Source organism: Rattus rattus, chromosome 14 (assembly GCF_011064425.1).
Source record: "Rattus rattus isolate New Zealand chromosome 14, Rrattus_CSIRO_v1, whole genome shotgun sequence".
NCBI classification, from domain to species: domain Eukaryota; kingdom Metazoa; phylum Chordata; class Mammalia; order Rodentia; family Muridae; genus Rattus; species Rattus rattus.
The window spans coordinates 26,302,126-26,317,193 of record NC_046167.1 but is presented as its reverse complement, the minus strand read 5'-3'; the positions used below and the strand labels follow the sequence as shown (position 1 = coordinate 26,317,193).

The 15,068-nt window shown below is 40.4% G+C and overlaps 1 protein-coding gene across 1 annotated transcript in view; it reads right to left on the bottom strand.

Moving 5' to 3' along the window:
- LOC116883975 (ankyrin repeat domain-containing protein 26-like) overlaps positions 1-15,068 on the bottom strand; it is a 199,246-nt gene that overhangs the window by 177,317 nt on the left and 6,861 nt on the right. The window contains exons 2-3 of the mRNA XM_032885209.1: positions 1,342-1,456; positions 1,008-1,181 (exon numbers count right to left, since the gene is read on the bottom strand). Coding sequence (XP_032741100.1) covers positions 1,008-1,181; positions 1,342-1,456 — 289 coding nt within the window. The remainder of the gene's footprint in view (positions 1-1,007; positions 1,182-1,341; positions 1,457-15,068) is intronic.

The window sequence follows — 15,068 nt, the reverse complement described above, 5'->3', positions numbered from 1 at the left end:
CATATTATAACCTGAAACATATTAAGTCCAATATGGAAGAAATATCAGGACATGTATAATCCTTCCTACATGGTGCTTTTGTGGCAAATATACACAATTTCAATGATAGCTTTACAGAAACATCTGCATTCACACCAGGCTATGGAAGAAACTGTTTAGCCTCTACTTATGGTATTAGGAACACATGACAGACACTCAAATGGTTCACTGAGATATAGGTTGTGAACTAAATGACACAGGTATCGAGTGTACTATGATGGATTATGAACAATGTACTCTAATAACTTATGAACAATGGACCTGTGCAACTTTCTCACCTACAAGAAGATGAGTCTCTTATCTTTAAGAATTCTCGTTGTCTCTAATTCACATTTATTTAAAATTTCTGTTTAGGCCAATTCCTTTTAGTTACTACTTAAGGTTACTTTTTAGGCAAAATGTAAATCAGATATTAAAATGTAACTGTTTATGAATACGGAGTCTGATCATCATCCACATGAGTCATTTTAGAACAATTTAAAACCATTGCCAGACTGCATGTGAAAGGCATAACTTTAGACCCAGCATTTGTGAGGCAGAGACACAGTACCACAAAAGCCAGAGCTACAGAGAGAGACAAGCAGACAAGTAGACAAGCAAACAGACAGACAGACAAGGACATAGAGACAAACAGAAACTAAGTTGCCTGCACGTCTAATGAACAATGCTGAACAAAAGGATACTTTTCTTTGTAGTAAGCATAGGCTTTCCACCCACTCCCACAAGTAACTCCATCAGGCTTACAAATATGCGAAGGGAATGTGATTACTTAAGAGATGAGAGTTGTTAAAATACCAGCCTCCAACTAATAAAATGAAATACCATTTGTAAGATCATTATAAATTAAACACAGTTTTATCAAGTAATACACTTTTAAATCTCCTGTCACTGTTTTCACAGTCCAAATAAGTCATTGTGAATCAAACCCAGTGCAAATAATCTGTAAATCAAAGCTGCGTGGTCTTTACCTCATTCCTTATAGTGATATCAGCGTTGTGTCCCAGCAGATTGGCTGTCATTGAGATGTTGTTAAACCAAACAGCATAGTGCAGTGCTGTGTTCCCATTCTTGTCCGAAGCATTTACATCAGCACCATGTTTTAGTAAAATGGTCGCGCATTCTTCTTGCTTATACTGTGAAGCCTATGGGTGTTACATCAAGAAACAGATTGGAATGGTGAGAAATGCAAAAATTCTACTAATTAATAAATTTCACTAATTATTTGCATTTAGCTGAGATCATGTTTATTCCCAGAATTCTCATCAAATATGTGTCACACTGAAAGAGTTCAGTGCTATCTACCTTAATTAGTGCCGTGCTGTTGTCACTGTCACGGAGATTAAGGTCACAATTCCACGATATTAGGAGGGTCACTATATCAGGATGACCGTATGCACAAGCATAGTGCAAAAGAGTTCTGTGAAAATGAAGACTTTTTAAGAACTTTTATAAAACTAAGTCAAAACCACACAATTATTCGTGTAATTGTAAGCATTATTAGCATGTAACTAATTTTCTTCTGATATAGAGACAACATTTATCAGCTCTTAGCACACAAATTAAGTTAGGGCAACCAATTCAGAGATTGTTTTTGTTTGTTTCTTTGCATCGTTAAAACCATGGCACATACATTCCTGCATGGGAGACACAGAAGCCACCACTAAACTGAATGCCTGATGTGTTGGTTAGGTTTCCACTGCTGCAATGAAACAACATAACCAAAGACACCTGGGGAGGAAAATAGAAATGGCCCTGATAGAGTCTTTAAATGTCCCTCTGAAGCTTCCCAAGCCAGGCCTCCATCCACTGCATTATCCTCAGCATTCTTATCTACCAAGCTCTCACACAACTCACCAAGCATTGAACATTCAATTGCTTTTCTTCAACAATATTCCAAAGTCCTTCCATGACCCTCCCCCTAAAATGGACAGCTCTGTCATGACAATGCCCCATTAAGCTGGTATCAAGCAGTCTTAGTTAGGATTTCCATTGCTCTAATGAAATAACCATGACCAAAGCAACTTGAGGATGAATGGGTTTATTTCACTCACTGTGGGATGATGTCACAGGTGAGGCAGGTACAAGATAGAAGGAGGCCTGTCATTGGATGAGAAGGAAGGATGGGCGGGAGAAAAGTTTGAAGGAAGAGGAGGAGATTGGAGCAGAAAGGAAGAGACAGGACAGAGGAGAGGGTGAGAAGCCATGGCAGGTGATGTTAAGATTCTGCTCTGTGTATTTACAGGTTGTTATTAATGTTCCTAAAGGGATGGATGGTACGGGCCCGTGTGTTTAGGTGGGCAATTATATCTTATCAATGGGATCTAAGATTATTGTGTTGTGTGTTCTTTTATGTGACGGTTTAAGTATAGGAAAGTGTGCGGCTGGGATGTGTTTCTGCCAAGATATCTAGCAGATATCGGGGGCACCACGGCACGGACCTAGCGGGATAAAAGACAAACTCTACCTTTTTTTATTTTTATATTTTTACAACAACAACTCACATTTCCAGATAACAGTCCATCTCTAAAAGCAGGGAGGACAGGAAGTCAAATAGGGCAGGAGCCTGGAGCAAGAACTGATCATGGAAAAACAGGGCCAAGATGAGTTTCAGGATTTGCACAAGGCTTACTGGAATGTCCTGAAGTGTTATGGGACTTGTCTCTACTAACACTTGTCATGCTGTATTAGAGGTTTAGGGCCCCTGATTTAGTACCTCTGGAGATAGACTTATACCACATTAATTTGTTTCGAGGTTCCTGTTAGATTTAAGACTGAACATGTATTGACTTCACATTATGCTCTTGTTAAATAGTATATTTTAAACTTTGCACAAACATGATTTTAAAAAATGATTGAAAATGTATTAAGTGTCTGCTCCACTGCTTAAAAATGGATTGCTTTTATTTTCTTTTCTTCAAAAGTAAACATATTCCTAATTTTAGGGTTGCAAATTCTCTCATGCTTTCCAAATCCATGCTTTAGGTGGACTGTGTAGACATCCCGTCAGTCCTCCATAGTAACATGTGGCAGGCATCCCTAGGGTGCCCGTGATAGAAAATATCTCGTGGATGGTATTCCACCCAGGTTCCCATCTCGAACCTGGCCAGATCTTACTGGTCCTGTGATATTATGTTTTCTGCTTCAAGTTGAGCTCTTGAGCCCCTTAGAGCTCACTCTTGGAGTGGGGAAAAGGTAAAGCGTTTTTCATATATAATGTGTTAGTTTACAGACTGCACTTTGAAACTATAGTTGTATTTTCCTGTGATTCCGTTAAATGAGATATATATTTACTATAGAAAAGAAAGACATTTAAAACAGCTACCTGTTCACCTGTGCAGAGTCTATACATTTCAGTTTCTTAATGGATTAATTTACATTTTATATTGACGTTTTAAGTCTTCATTGTACAAAAATTCTCCCAGTGAATCTTTTAATTTGCAAGAGTTGAACCAAAACTTATATACATCTCTATGAAGATTAGTTATATACTTCAAAATAGTCTGTGTGTTCTTGCTACGTTGTGTGAGCGTAAGCTGCCTGTCACCTGTGAGACTTGTAAGACTACAGGGCAGTATGTACTGCACATGCGAGGGACACCACCACATGCTAAACAGAAGAATTCTGCACTTAGGAAATTCTCCTAGCACAGCTTTGTGGAATCACTTTGTATAACTCTACCTTTTCAAATTCCGTTTCTTTTTACATAAAACAGTATTCCTGTCAAAAAGTATAGATCAAAAATAATTCAGTTTTAGTTTTGTTTTTGTTTGAAGAAACGAGATAAAATAGAGAGTGTTTTATCAGTGTGTTTTTTGGTTATTTGGGCATCATTAGTACAAAAAGAAAAAAAAAAGAAGAAAAAAGAAAGAGACCAGGCATGCCCAAAGCTCTGGATATTTACAGCCGAGTAAGGAGTAAGAGGGGTCCATTTGCTATCGCCTCTGACAGGACAGCCCAGGCTGCTGACTAAATGCAGATCCACCAGACCTTGTTCTCAAGAGGGACACCGCAGCTGCCACTGGAAGGCCAGTGCTCTGCTCCAGCTCTCACTGTACTTCCCTCACAACGGGAATATGTCGCCAGTTAAAACCTCATGCACTTTTGTTTCCCTTTTTTCTTCTTCATTTTAAAAGAAGGATATTATTTTTTTATTGCATTTAAAATCTAGACACGGGGACATGCAAAAACAATCATCATCCACTTGGATGTCATTTTATAAATTAACAGTGTGCTTTTGTATGGAAAAATATATAATTTAATAGTATAAGAAAAGATATATATTCACTGGCATTCATGCAGAACACAAACTTTGCTGTACACATTTTGTGTTTCTTAGTGCTTTAAAACGGCATGTTTTGCATGCAAAGGAAAACCATTGCAATCAGTCTTTTATTATACCTGTATCTTGGGTTTTATAAACTGCTGGCTTGAGTTTTGTTGCTCTATAACCACAGTACATGTCTGGTCCAACAGACTGAACTAGTTTTGTTGACAAGGGTTCCCAAGCAATGGATGTTTGTCTGTCTGATTCTTCCACATTTATAGGAATCACATTTGGGTGTGTGTGCAAGCTATGCTGTAGCTAGTTCAGGTACTGAATCTTTAGGACTTGCAGGAGTTCGTTGCATTGGTCCATTTTGGCAGGTATGTGATACTCAAAGCATTTATCATTCTCCTTGCTGTATACAGTTGATTATATTCTTTTGTGTGACACCAAGCTGTTAATTTAAACATTCCTCCTACACTAGTGTCTAGGAATTTTACCTGAACTCTCATACTCATTCTCTCTCATTTCCTTTTTCTTCCCCCGGTCCTCTCACTTCCCTCCAACCTCCTGTAGAACTCATTATCCTTTAGAGCAATACCACCCTTAACCAGCAGTTTAACTCCCCACTCCCTCAAAGGGGATTCATTTGTCTCACTAATGCTTATATGTATACACATATAACGTTACTGTATTACTGTAACAAAGTATGTTTTTTAAGTGTAAATTTTCATTGTGCAATCATGTGTAAGCAATAAAACAAATAGAAAAATAGCAACAAAAAAAATGATCATGGCGGGTCATACAGGCATATTGCTTATTAGCTTGCTCCTTATCTTTCTTATGGAAACCAGAACCACCAGGCCAGGGAAGTCACCACCCACAATCACAAATTAAGAAAATGCCTGAGAGAGGCAGACATGCCTGGGAAGCCAGAAGAGACTACACTCTGCCCACATTTCTGACTCCAGAGGAAAACACCAAACGCCATCTGGGACCCTAGTGCACGGGGGCTCCCAGAAAAGGTGGTGCGGGTCCTCCTGGTTGCTGCCCTCATGGAGAGCTCATAAGAAACACCCCACGAGCAAACTTGAGCCTCGGGTCCACAGGTAAGACCAACTTTTCTGCTAAGAGTGACCTGCCTGGTGAACTCAGGACACAGGCCCACAGGAACAGCTGAAGACCTGTAGACAGGAAAAACTACACGCCCAAAAGCAGAACACTCTGTTACCATAACTAGCTGAAAGAAAACAGGAAGACAGGTCTACAGCACTCCTGACACACAGGCCTATAGGACAATGTAGCCACTGTCAGAAATAGCAGAACAAAGTAACACCAGAGATAACCTGACAGCAAGAGGCAAGCACAGGAACCCAAGCAACAGAAACCAAGACTATATGGCATCAACGGAGCCCAATTCTCCCACCAAAGCAAACACTGAATATCCAAACACACCGAAAAAGCAAGATACAGTTTTAAAATCATATTTGATCATGATGCTGGAGGACTTCAAGAAAGACATGAAGAACTCCCTTAGAGAAACGCAGGAAAACATAAATAAACAAGTAGAAGCCTATAGAGAGGAATCACAAAAATCCCTGAAAGAATTCCAGGAAAACACAAACAAACAGTTAAAGGAATTAAAAATGGAAATAGAAGCAATCAAGAAAGAACACATGGAAACAACACTGGATATAGAAAACCAAAGGAAGAGACAAGGAGCCGTGGATACAAGCATCACCAACAGAATACAAGAGATAGAAGAGAGAATCTCAGGAGCAGAAGATTCCACAGAAATCATCAACACAACTGTCAAAGATAATGTAAAACAGAAAAAACTACTGGTCCAAAACATACAGGAAATCCAGGACTCAATGAGAAGATCAAACCTAAGGATAATAGGTATAGAAGAGAGTGAAGACTCCCAGCTCAAAGGACCAGTAAATATCTTCAATAAAATCATAGAAGAAAACTTCCCTAACCTAAAGAAAGAGATGCCCATAAGCATACAAGAAGCCTACAGAACTCCAAATAGATTGGACCAGAAAAGAAACTCCTCCTGTCACATAATAGTCAAAACACCAAATGCACAAAATAAAGAAAGAATATTAAAAGCAGTAAGGGAAAAAGGTCAAGTAACAAATAAAGGCAGACCTATCAGAATCACACCAGACTTCTCGCCAGAGACTATGAAAGCCAGAAGATCCTGGACAGATGTCATACAGACCCTAAGAGAACACAAATGCCAGCCCAGGTTACTGTATCCAGCAAAACTCTCAATTAACATACATGGAGAAACCAAGATATTCCATGTCAAAACCAAATTTACACAATATCTTTCTACAAATCCAGCGCTACTAAGGATAATAAATGGTAAAGCCCAACATAAGGAGAAAAGCTACACACTAGAAAAAGCAAGAAACTAATCGTCTTGGCAACAAAACAAAGAGAAAAAAAGCACACAAACATAACCTCACATCCAAATATGAATATAACAGGAAGCAATAATCACTATTCCTTAATATCTCTCAACATCAATGGGCTCAACCCCCAATAAAAAGACATAGATTAACAAACTGGATACAAAACGAGGACTCTGCCTTCTGCTGCCTACAGGAAACACACCTCAGAGACAAAGACAGACACTACCTCAGAGTGAAAGGCTGGAAAACAACTTTCCAAGCAAATGGTCGGAAGAAGCAAACTGGAGTAGCCATTCTAATATCAAATAAAATCAATTTTCAACTAAAAGTTATCAAAAAAGATAAGGAAGGACACTTCATATTCATCAAAGGAAAAATCCACCAAGATGAACTCTCAATCTTAAATATCTATGCTCCAAATACAAGGGCACCTACGTACATGAAAGAAACCTTTCTAAAGCTCAAAGCACACATTGCACCTCACACAATAATAGTGGGAGATTCCAACACCCCACTTTCATCAATGGACAGGTCATGGAAACAGAAATTAAACAGAGACATAGACAGACTAAGAGAAGTCATGAACCAAATGGATTTGACAGATATTTATAGAACTTTCTATTCTAAAGCAAAAGGATATACATTCTTCTCAGTACCTCGTGGTACTTTCTCCAAAATCGACCATATAATTGGTCAAAAAACAGGCCTCAACAGATACAGAAAGATAGAAATAATCCCAGGCATCCTATGAGACCACCACGGGCTAAAGCTGGTCTTCAATAACAATAAGGGAAGAATGCTCACATATACATGGAAGTTGAAAAATGCTCTACTCAATGAGAACCTGGTCAAGGAAGAAATAAAGAAAGAAATTAAAGACTTATTAGAATTTAAAGAAAATGAAGGTACAACATACCCAAACTTATGGGACACAATGAAAGCAGTGCTAAGAGGAAAACTCAAAGCTCTGAGTGCCTGCAGGAAGAAACAGGAGAGAGCATATATCAGCAGCTTGACAGCATAGCTAAAAGCTCTAGAACAAAAAGAAGTAAATACACCCAGGAGGAGTAGATGGCAGGAAATAATCAAACTCAGAGCTGAAAGCAACCAAGTAGAAATAAAAGGACCATAGAAAGAATCAACAGAACCAAAATTTGGTTCTTTGAGAAAATCAACAAGATAGATAAACCCCGATCCAGACTAACGAGAGGACAGAGAGAGTCTGTCCAAATTAACAAAATCAGAAATGAAAAGGGAGACATAACTACAAATCAGAGGAAATTCAAAAAATCATCAGATCCTACTACAAAAGCCTATATTCAACAAAACTTGAAAATCTGCAGGAAATGGACAATTTCCTAGACAGATACAAGTTACCGAAGTTAAATCAGGAAGAGATAAACCATTTAAACAACCCCATAACTCCTAACGAAACAGAAGCAGTCAATAAAGGTCTCCCAACCAAAAACAGACCAAGTCCAGAAGGGTTTAGCGCAGAATTCTATCAGACCTTCATACAAGACCTCATACCAATACTATCCAAACTATTCCACAAAATTGAAACAGATGGAGCACTACCGAATTCCTTCTATGAAGCCAAAATTACTCTTATACCTAAACCACACAAAGACCCAACAAAGAAAGAGAACTTCAGACCAATTTCCCTTATGAATATCGACGCAAAAATACTCAATAAAATTCTGGAAAACCGAATCAAAGAGCACATTAAAACAATCATCCACCAGGATCAAGTAGGCTTCATCCCAGGCCTGCAGGAATGGTTTAATATACGGAAAACCATCAACGTGATCCATTATATAAACAAACTGAAAGAACAAAACCACATGATCATTTCATTAGATGCTGAGAAAGCATTTGAAAAAATTCAACACCTCTTCATGATAAAAGTCCTGGAAAGAATAGGAATTCAAGGCCCATACCTAAACATAGTAAAAGCCATATACAGCAAACCAGTCGCTAACATTAAACTAAATGGAGAGAAACTTGAAGCAATTCCACTAAAATCAGGGACTAGACAAGGCTCCCCACTCTCTCCCTACTTATTCAATATAGTTCTTGAAGTTCTAGCCAGAGCAATCAGACAACAAAAGGAAATCAAGGGGATACAGATTGGAAAAGAAGAAGTCAAAATATCACTATTTGCAGATGATATGATAGTATATTTAAGTGATCCCAAAAGTTCCACCAGAGAACTACTAAAGCTGATAAACAACTTCAGCAAAGTAGATGGGTATAAAATTAACTCAAATATATCAGTAGCCTTCCTCTACACAAAAGAGAAACAAGCCGAGAAAGAAATTAGGGAAATGACACCCTTCATAATAGTCCCAAATAATATAAAGTACCTCGGTGTGACTTTAACCAAGCAAGTAAAAGATCTATACAGTAAGAACTTCAAGCTTCTGAAGAAAGAAAATGAAGAAGACCTCAGAAGATGGAAAGATCTCCCATGCTCATGGATTGGCAGGATTAATATAGTAAAAATGGCCATTTTACCAAAAGGGATCTACAGATTCAATGCAATCCCCATCAAAATACCAATCCAATTCTTCAAAGAGTTAGACAGAACAATTTGCAAATTCATCTGGAATAACAAAAAAAACCCAGGATAGCTAAAACTATCCTTAACAATAAAAGGACTTCAGGGGGAATCACTATCCCTGAACTCAAGCAGTATTATAGAGCAATAGTGATAAAAACTGCATGGTATTGGGACAAAGACAGACAGATAGACCAATGGAATAAAATTGAAGACCCAGAAATGAAACCACACACCTATGGTCACTTGATTTTTGACAAAGGAGCCAAAACCATCCAATGGAAAAAAAGATAGCATTTTCAGCAAATGGTGCTGGTTCAACTGGAGGTCAACATGTAGAAGAATGCTGATCGATCCATGCTGATCACCCTGTACAAAGCTTAAGTCCAAGTGGATCAAGGACCTCCACATCAAACCAGATACACTCAAGTTAATAGAAGAAAAAGTGGGGAAGCATCTCTAACACATGGACACTGGAGAAAATTTCCTGAACAAAACACCAATGGCTTATGCTCTAAGATCAAGAATTGACAAATGGAATCTCATAAAACTGCAAAGCTTCTGTAAGGCAAAGGATGCTGTTGTTAGGACAAAACAACAACCAAAAGATTGGGGAAAGATCTTTACCAATCCTACAACAGATAGAGGGCTTATATCCAAAATACACAAAGAACTCAAGAAGTTAGACCACAGGCAGACAAATAACCCTATTCAAAACGGGGTTCAGAGCTAAACAAAGAATTCACAGCTGAGGAATGCCGAATGGCTGAGAAACACCTAAAGAAATGTTCAACATCTTTAGTCATAAAGGAAATGCAAATCAAAACAACCCTCAGATTTCACCTCACACCAGCAAGAATGGTTAAGATCAAAAACTCAGGTGACAGCAAATGCTGGCGAGGATGTGGAGAAAGAGGAACACTCCTCTATTGTTGGTGGGATTGCAGACAGGTACAACCATTCTGGAAATCAGTCTGGAGGTTCCTCAGAAAATTGGACATTGAACTGCCTAAGGATCCAGCTATACCTCTCTTGGGCATATACCCAAAAGATGCCCCAACATATAACAAAGACACCTGCTCCACTGTGTTCATAGCAGCCTTATTTATAATAGCCAGAAGCTGGAAAGAACCCAGATGCCCTTCAACAGAGGAATTGATACAGAATATGTGGTACATCTACACAATGGAATATTACTCAGCTATCAAAAACAATGACTTTATGAAATTCATAGGCAAATGGAGGGAACTGGAAAATGTCATCCTGAGTGAGGTAACCCAATCACAGAAAAACACAGATGGTATGCACTCATTGATAAGTGACTATTAGCCCAAATGCTCGAATTGCCCTAGATGCACAGAACACATGAAACTCAAGAAGGATGACCAAAATGCGAATGCTTCACTCCTTCTTTAAAAGGGGAACAAGAATGCCCTTGGCAGGGAATAGGGAGGCAAAGATTAAAACAGAGACAGAAGGAACACCCATTCAGAGCCTGCCCCACATGTGGCCCATACATATACAGCCATCCAATTAGACAAGATGGATGAAGCAAAGAAGTGCAGGCAGACAGGAGCCGGATGTAGATCTCTCCTGAGAGACACAGCCAGAATACAGCAAATACTTAGGCAAATGCCAGCAGCAAACCACTGAACTGAGAATGGGACCCCCATTGAAGGAATCAGAGAAAGGACTGGAAGAGCTTGAAGGGGCTCGAGACCCCATATGAACAACAATGCCAACCAACCAGAGCTTCCAGGGACTAAGCCACTACCCAGCCACTACCCAAAGACTATACATGGACTGACCCTGGGCTCCAACCTCATAGGTAGCAATGAATAGCCTAGTAAGAGCACCAGTGGAAGGGGAAGCCCTTGGTCCTCCCAAGACTGAACCCCCAGTTAACGTGATTGTTGGGGGGAGGGCAGTAATGGGGGGAGGATGGGGAAGGGAACACCTTTATAGAAGGGGAGGGTGAGGGTTTAGGGGGATGTTGGCCCAGAAATTGGGAAAGGGAATAACATTCAAAATGTAAATAAGAAATACTCAAGTTAATAAAGAAAAAGAAAGAAAAAAAAAAGAAAGGGTGCCTACTAATCTAATGAGAGTTACTTTGGGGGTTTGAAGGAATAAAATTAAATGACATGTGAATGAAAATGTGGTCAACCTACTAAATAGTTCCTGGGAGAGAAACAGGTACATCAGTCACAGGAAAGAAGGCTGGATATCAAAACATTCAGAAATTCAAGAACCAGGGGAGTTGGGTGGGGAACAGCTCTAGGTCAGCAGCACCCCCCACACCCGCCTTCGTGGAACAGTAGAATAACTGCCAAGTACAGAGATTACCACCTTTGATTTCCAAGACATCTTATTGGTAAAGGTCAGCATACTGGTCATCAGCACCGAAGGTATGGCAGTTCCCTCCTCGCACTAGATTTTAAGGTTACTTAGGAAAGCTGACACATCTTTCACCACATGACTCCCAATCTGCCCCTTGGCCCTGACTCCCAGCCCCAGTCACCTGTCATTTCTGTCTCGGTCATTGACGCCTTTTTTTTCCACGTCGAGACAGAGCCGAACCATGTAACATTACCCTGGCATGCAGCCTTGTAGATCTTTCCAAAGGCTTTGTAGTTTTGAGCTGTCTGGGAGAAGCGAGGCTAAAGCAACACTGCTGCTCCCCGGCTCTGTGAGGACTCCCTCTGGCTGGTGGAGGAGCCAGAGGAAGAAGACCTCCCACTGCACTTATCCAAGAACTTCTTCATGGTCTGGCTCTCCACCCACCCACCCACCCCAACTCCCCTCCCCTGTCCTCCCCTTGGTTGTCAGCCACCCTCAGAACCAACACAGTGTTGGCAAGTGAGCCAAGTAAGCCAAGTGAGTTTTGTCACCACCACCACCAAGACCAATCACCCACAGGCAAACTCAGTAGGATAGAGGCCAAGCAGCACAGGTACTCCTGGCAACTGAAGGCCGTCCCACTGTTGCCAAGCAACGCATCAAAACACAGGCATGCGCACTCCGACCAATAGAAACGCCTAGATCAAACTATGCTAGAGAGTCTCAGTATGATTGCTGTTCATGCGCGTGGTCTGATCTAGGAAATTGGATTACCAGCTCAATCTAGCCTTGGATCTGAGAGATCACACATTTGCTGCGGACTGTTGGGACTTGCTGGAGCCTACACTGGTTTACTCCAAGAACAATTTCCTAAAACCCTGTCAGAAAGGCTGTCCTTTCTTTGACTTCCTTCCCAAGGCAAAAAAGCTACTGTGCCCCCACTGTTGTCTATCGAGATTTAGCAGGAACCGCTAGGCAAAGGAAAATAACTTTGGTGACTCCAAAAGCAGTGACATTGTTCTAGATTTTTTTGTTTGTTTGTTTTTGTTTTGTTTTTCTTTGTTTTTTTTGGGGGGGGTTGGTTGGTTTGTTTGGTTTGGATTGGTTTGTTTTGGTTTGGTGTAGGGTTTTTTTTTTGTTTTGTTTTGTTTTTGTCTGTTGTTGTCTGTGGTTGTTGGGGACTGTTGACTGCAAGACAGGCTTTCTCTATCTGACAGAGAGCTAGCTGGACTTACTTCCTAGACCAGGCTGGCCCAGAACTCACAGAAATCTGCCTGCCCCTGCCTCTGCTTCCCATGTGCCAGGATTAAAAATGTGCACCACCACACCCAGCCATCTTTGCAATTTTTCTCAGCAGATACATGTACCACTTAGCCTGATGAATGAGAAGCCATTTTGTCCTATAATGTCCTGCCCTTTGGAGCAGTCTTACCTTCATTGTATCTATGCTATTACATGAGTCTCCGTGAGTCAGGAACATTTTCAACATTTTAATTTTTTTACTCCTTTACTTCTCCTGAGCCCTATAATCTCTTTTTGCTCTAAGTAATTATGTCAGTATGAAACAAGACTGAACAAGAGCCTGGAAAGAAGACAAGAAAGAGTGTTAGTCTTCCGTGGTCTCTGTTGAGTGTCTGCGACCACTTCCTTACCTCTACCTCAAGCTTTGGCTTCCATTAGGAAGAGAAATGAACACCTTCCTCCTCTGACCTGGTTGTTTCCAATGTTTTATTACACCACATGTACAGACAGCTTTCCTGAGCTAGGTGCAAAGTGGAGGACTTCCTTGTCTTAATAGGACTTCCTTTTCTCTGCCTGAATTGGGGAACCTGACCCTAACTTTGTTTTCTTAAAGAATGTCACATAGCCTTGTTGAGATTACATGATCAACTTCCTTTCTCTTAATAAAAACCTGTACAGAAAACACTAGGGATTCCCGCGATGCCTCTACATACAAATGAAGCATTCCTAGTACCATTAGCTCCTGCCGATAATACATACTCAACCTGTCAACACCCACCATCTTCCCAACAACTAGATGGCCCTTGGTCGCCCCCAATAAAGCAGAGCTGCCTCACTGAAGCTGATTCTGGAAGTCAATCACGTTGTCACAATCATACTATCTGGCTATCCAAACCTGTAAATATCTGCAAATTGGAAGATCATCACCAACCTGTGGGTCAAAGAAACATCTCACCAGTATCTCACTGGAAAACTGCCTTCTTATTTTCTCCCCACTTGTTTTTCTCACAGTCTTCCGTCTTCACTCCTAATGGGTGCCATTATCATTCACCCAGTTACTAATAATCAATAAATAGTTTGAATCAAAGGAAAGCCTTAATGAGTACTACTGCTTAAGATAAATCTGCATTGCTCACAATTCAGAGTGAGTTTGTGCTGCGCCTGTCATTGCAGTCTCTTTCATTGTTACAGCATGTGCCCTGCTTGTAAAATGAAAGTATTAATGACATGATAAAGGTCCTATAAGTAGTGTTGATTCCATTTTGTTATTAGCTGATGTTACATTAATATCTTGTGGTTATTGACCTCCACTGCCTTTACTTTAAATTCTGTCAAATTAACCAGGCATTAAGAATACCAGCCTAGGGGTTGGGGATTTAGCTCAGTGGTAGAGCGCTTGCCTAGGAAGCGCAAGGCCCTGGGTTCGGTCCCCAGCTCTGAAAAAAAGAACCAAAAAAAAAAAAAGAATACCAGCCTACTAGGAGTATTGCCCCAACATCCTTCCTGCTGCATGTATGATTGTTCTTTGTTGCTATTTTATGTCTTCAGGTTAGCAAAGTATGAAATTCTTGGAAGAAAAAAGAACCCTTTTCTCTTAAGAAACAAAAGAACTCCCTCTTTGCATAGCAGGAAACAAATTGCTTATGCTTGAGAACTTTTCCATCAGGAAAGTAGAAATTGGTCTCCTCTGTCACAAGTGACTTTTTTAGCACACTGAACTCAGAAGCACTACATGTGTTTCTAGCACTTCTGTCCTTTTTTTAAATTTTTTATTAGATATATTTCTTTACCTACATTTCAAAAGTTATTCCCCTTCCCGGTTTCCTGTCCATAAGCCCCCATTCCCACCCCTCCCTCAACCCATACAGGTATTCCCCTTATACATCTCCCTTATTGCCCCCCACATATTCCCCTGCACTGGGGTTCCAACCATGACAGGACCAATGGCTTCCCCTTCCACTGGTGCCCCAACAAGGCTATTCTCTGCTACATATGCAGTTGGAGCCCTGGGACAATCCATGTATAGTCTTTCAGTAGTGGTTTAGTCCCTGGAAGCTCTGGTTGTGTTGGCATTGTTGTTTTTATGGGGTTGCAAGCTCTTTCAACTTTTTCAATGCTTCCTCTAATTCCCCCAAAGGGGTCCTATTCTCAGTTCGGTGGTTTGCTGCTAGCATTGACCTCTGTATTGGACAAGCTCTGA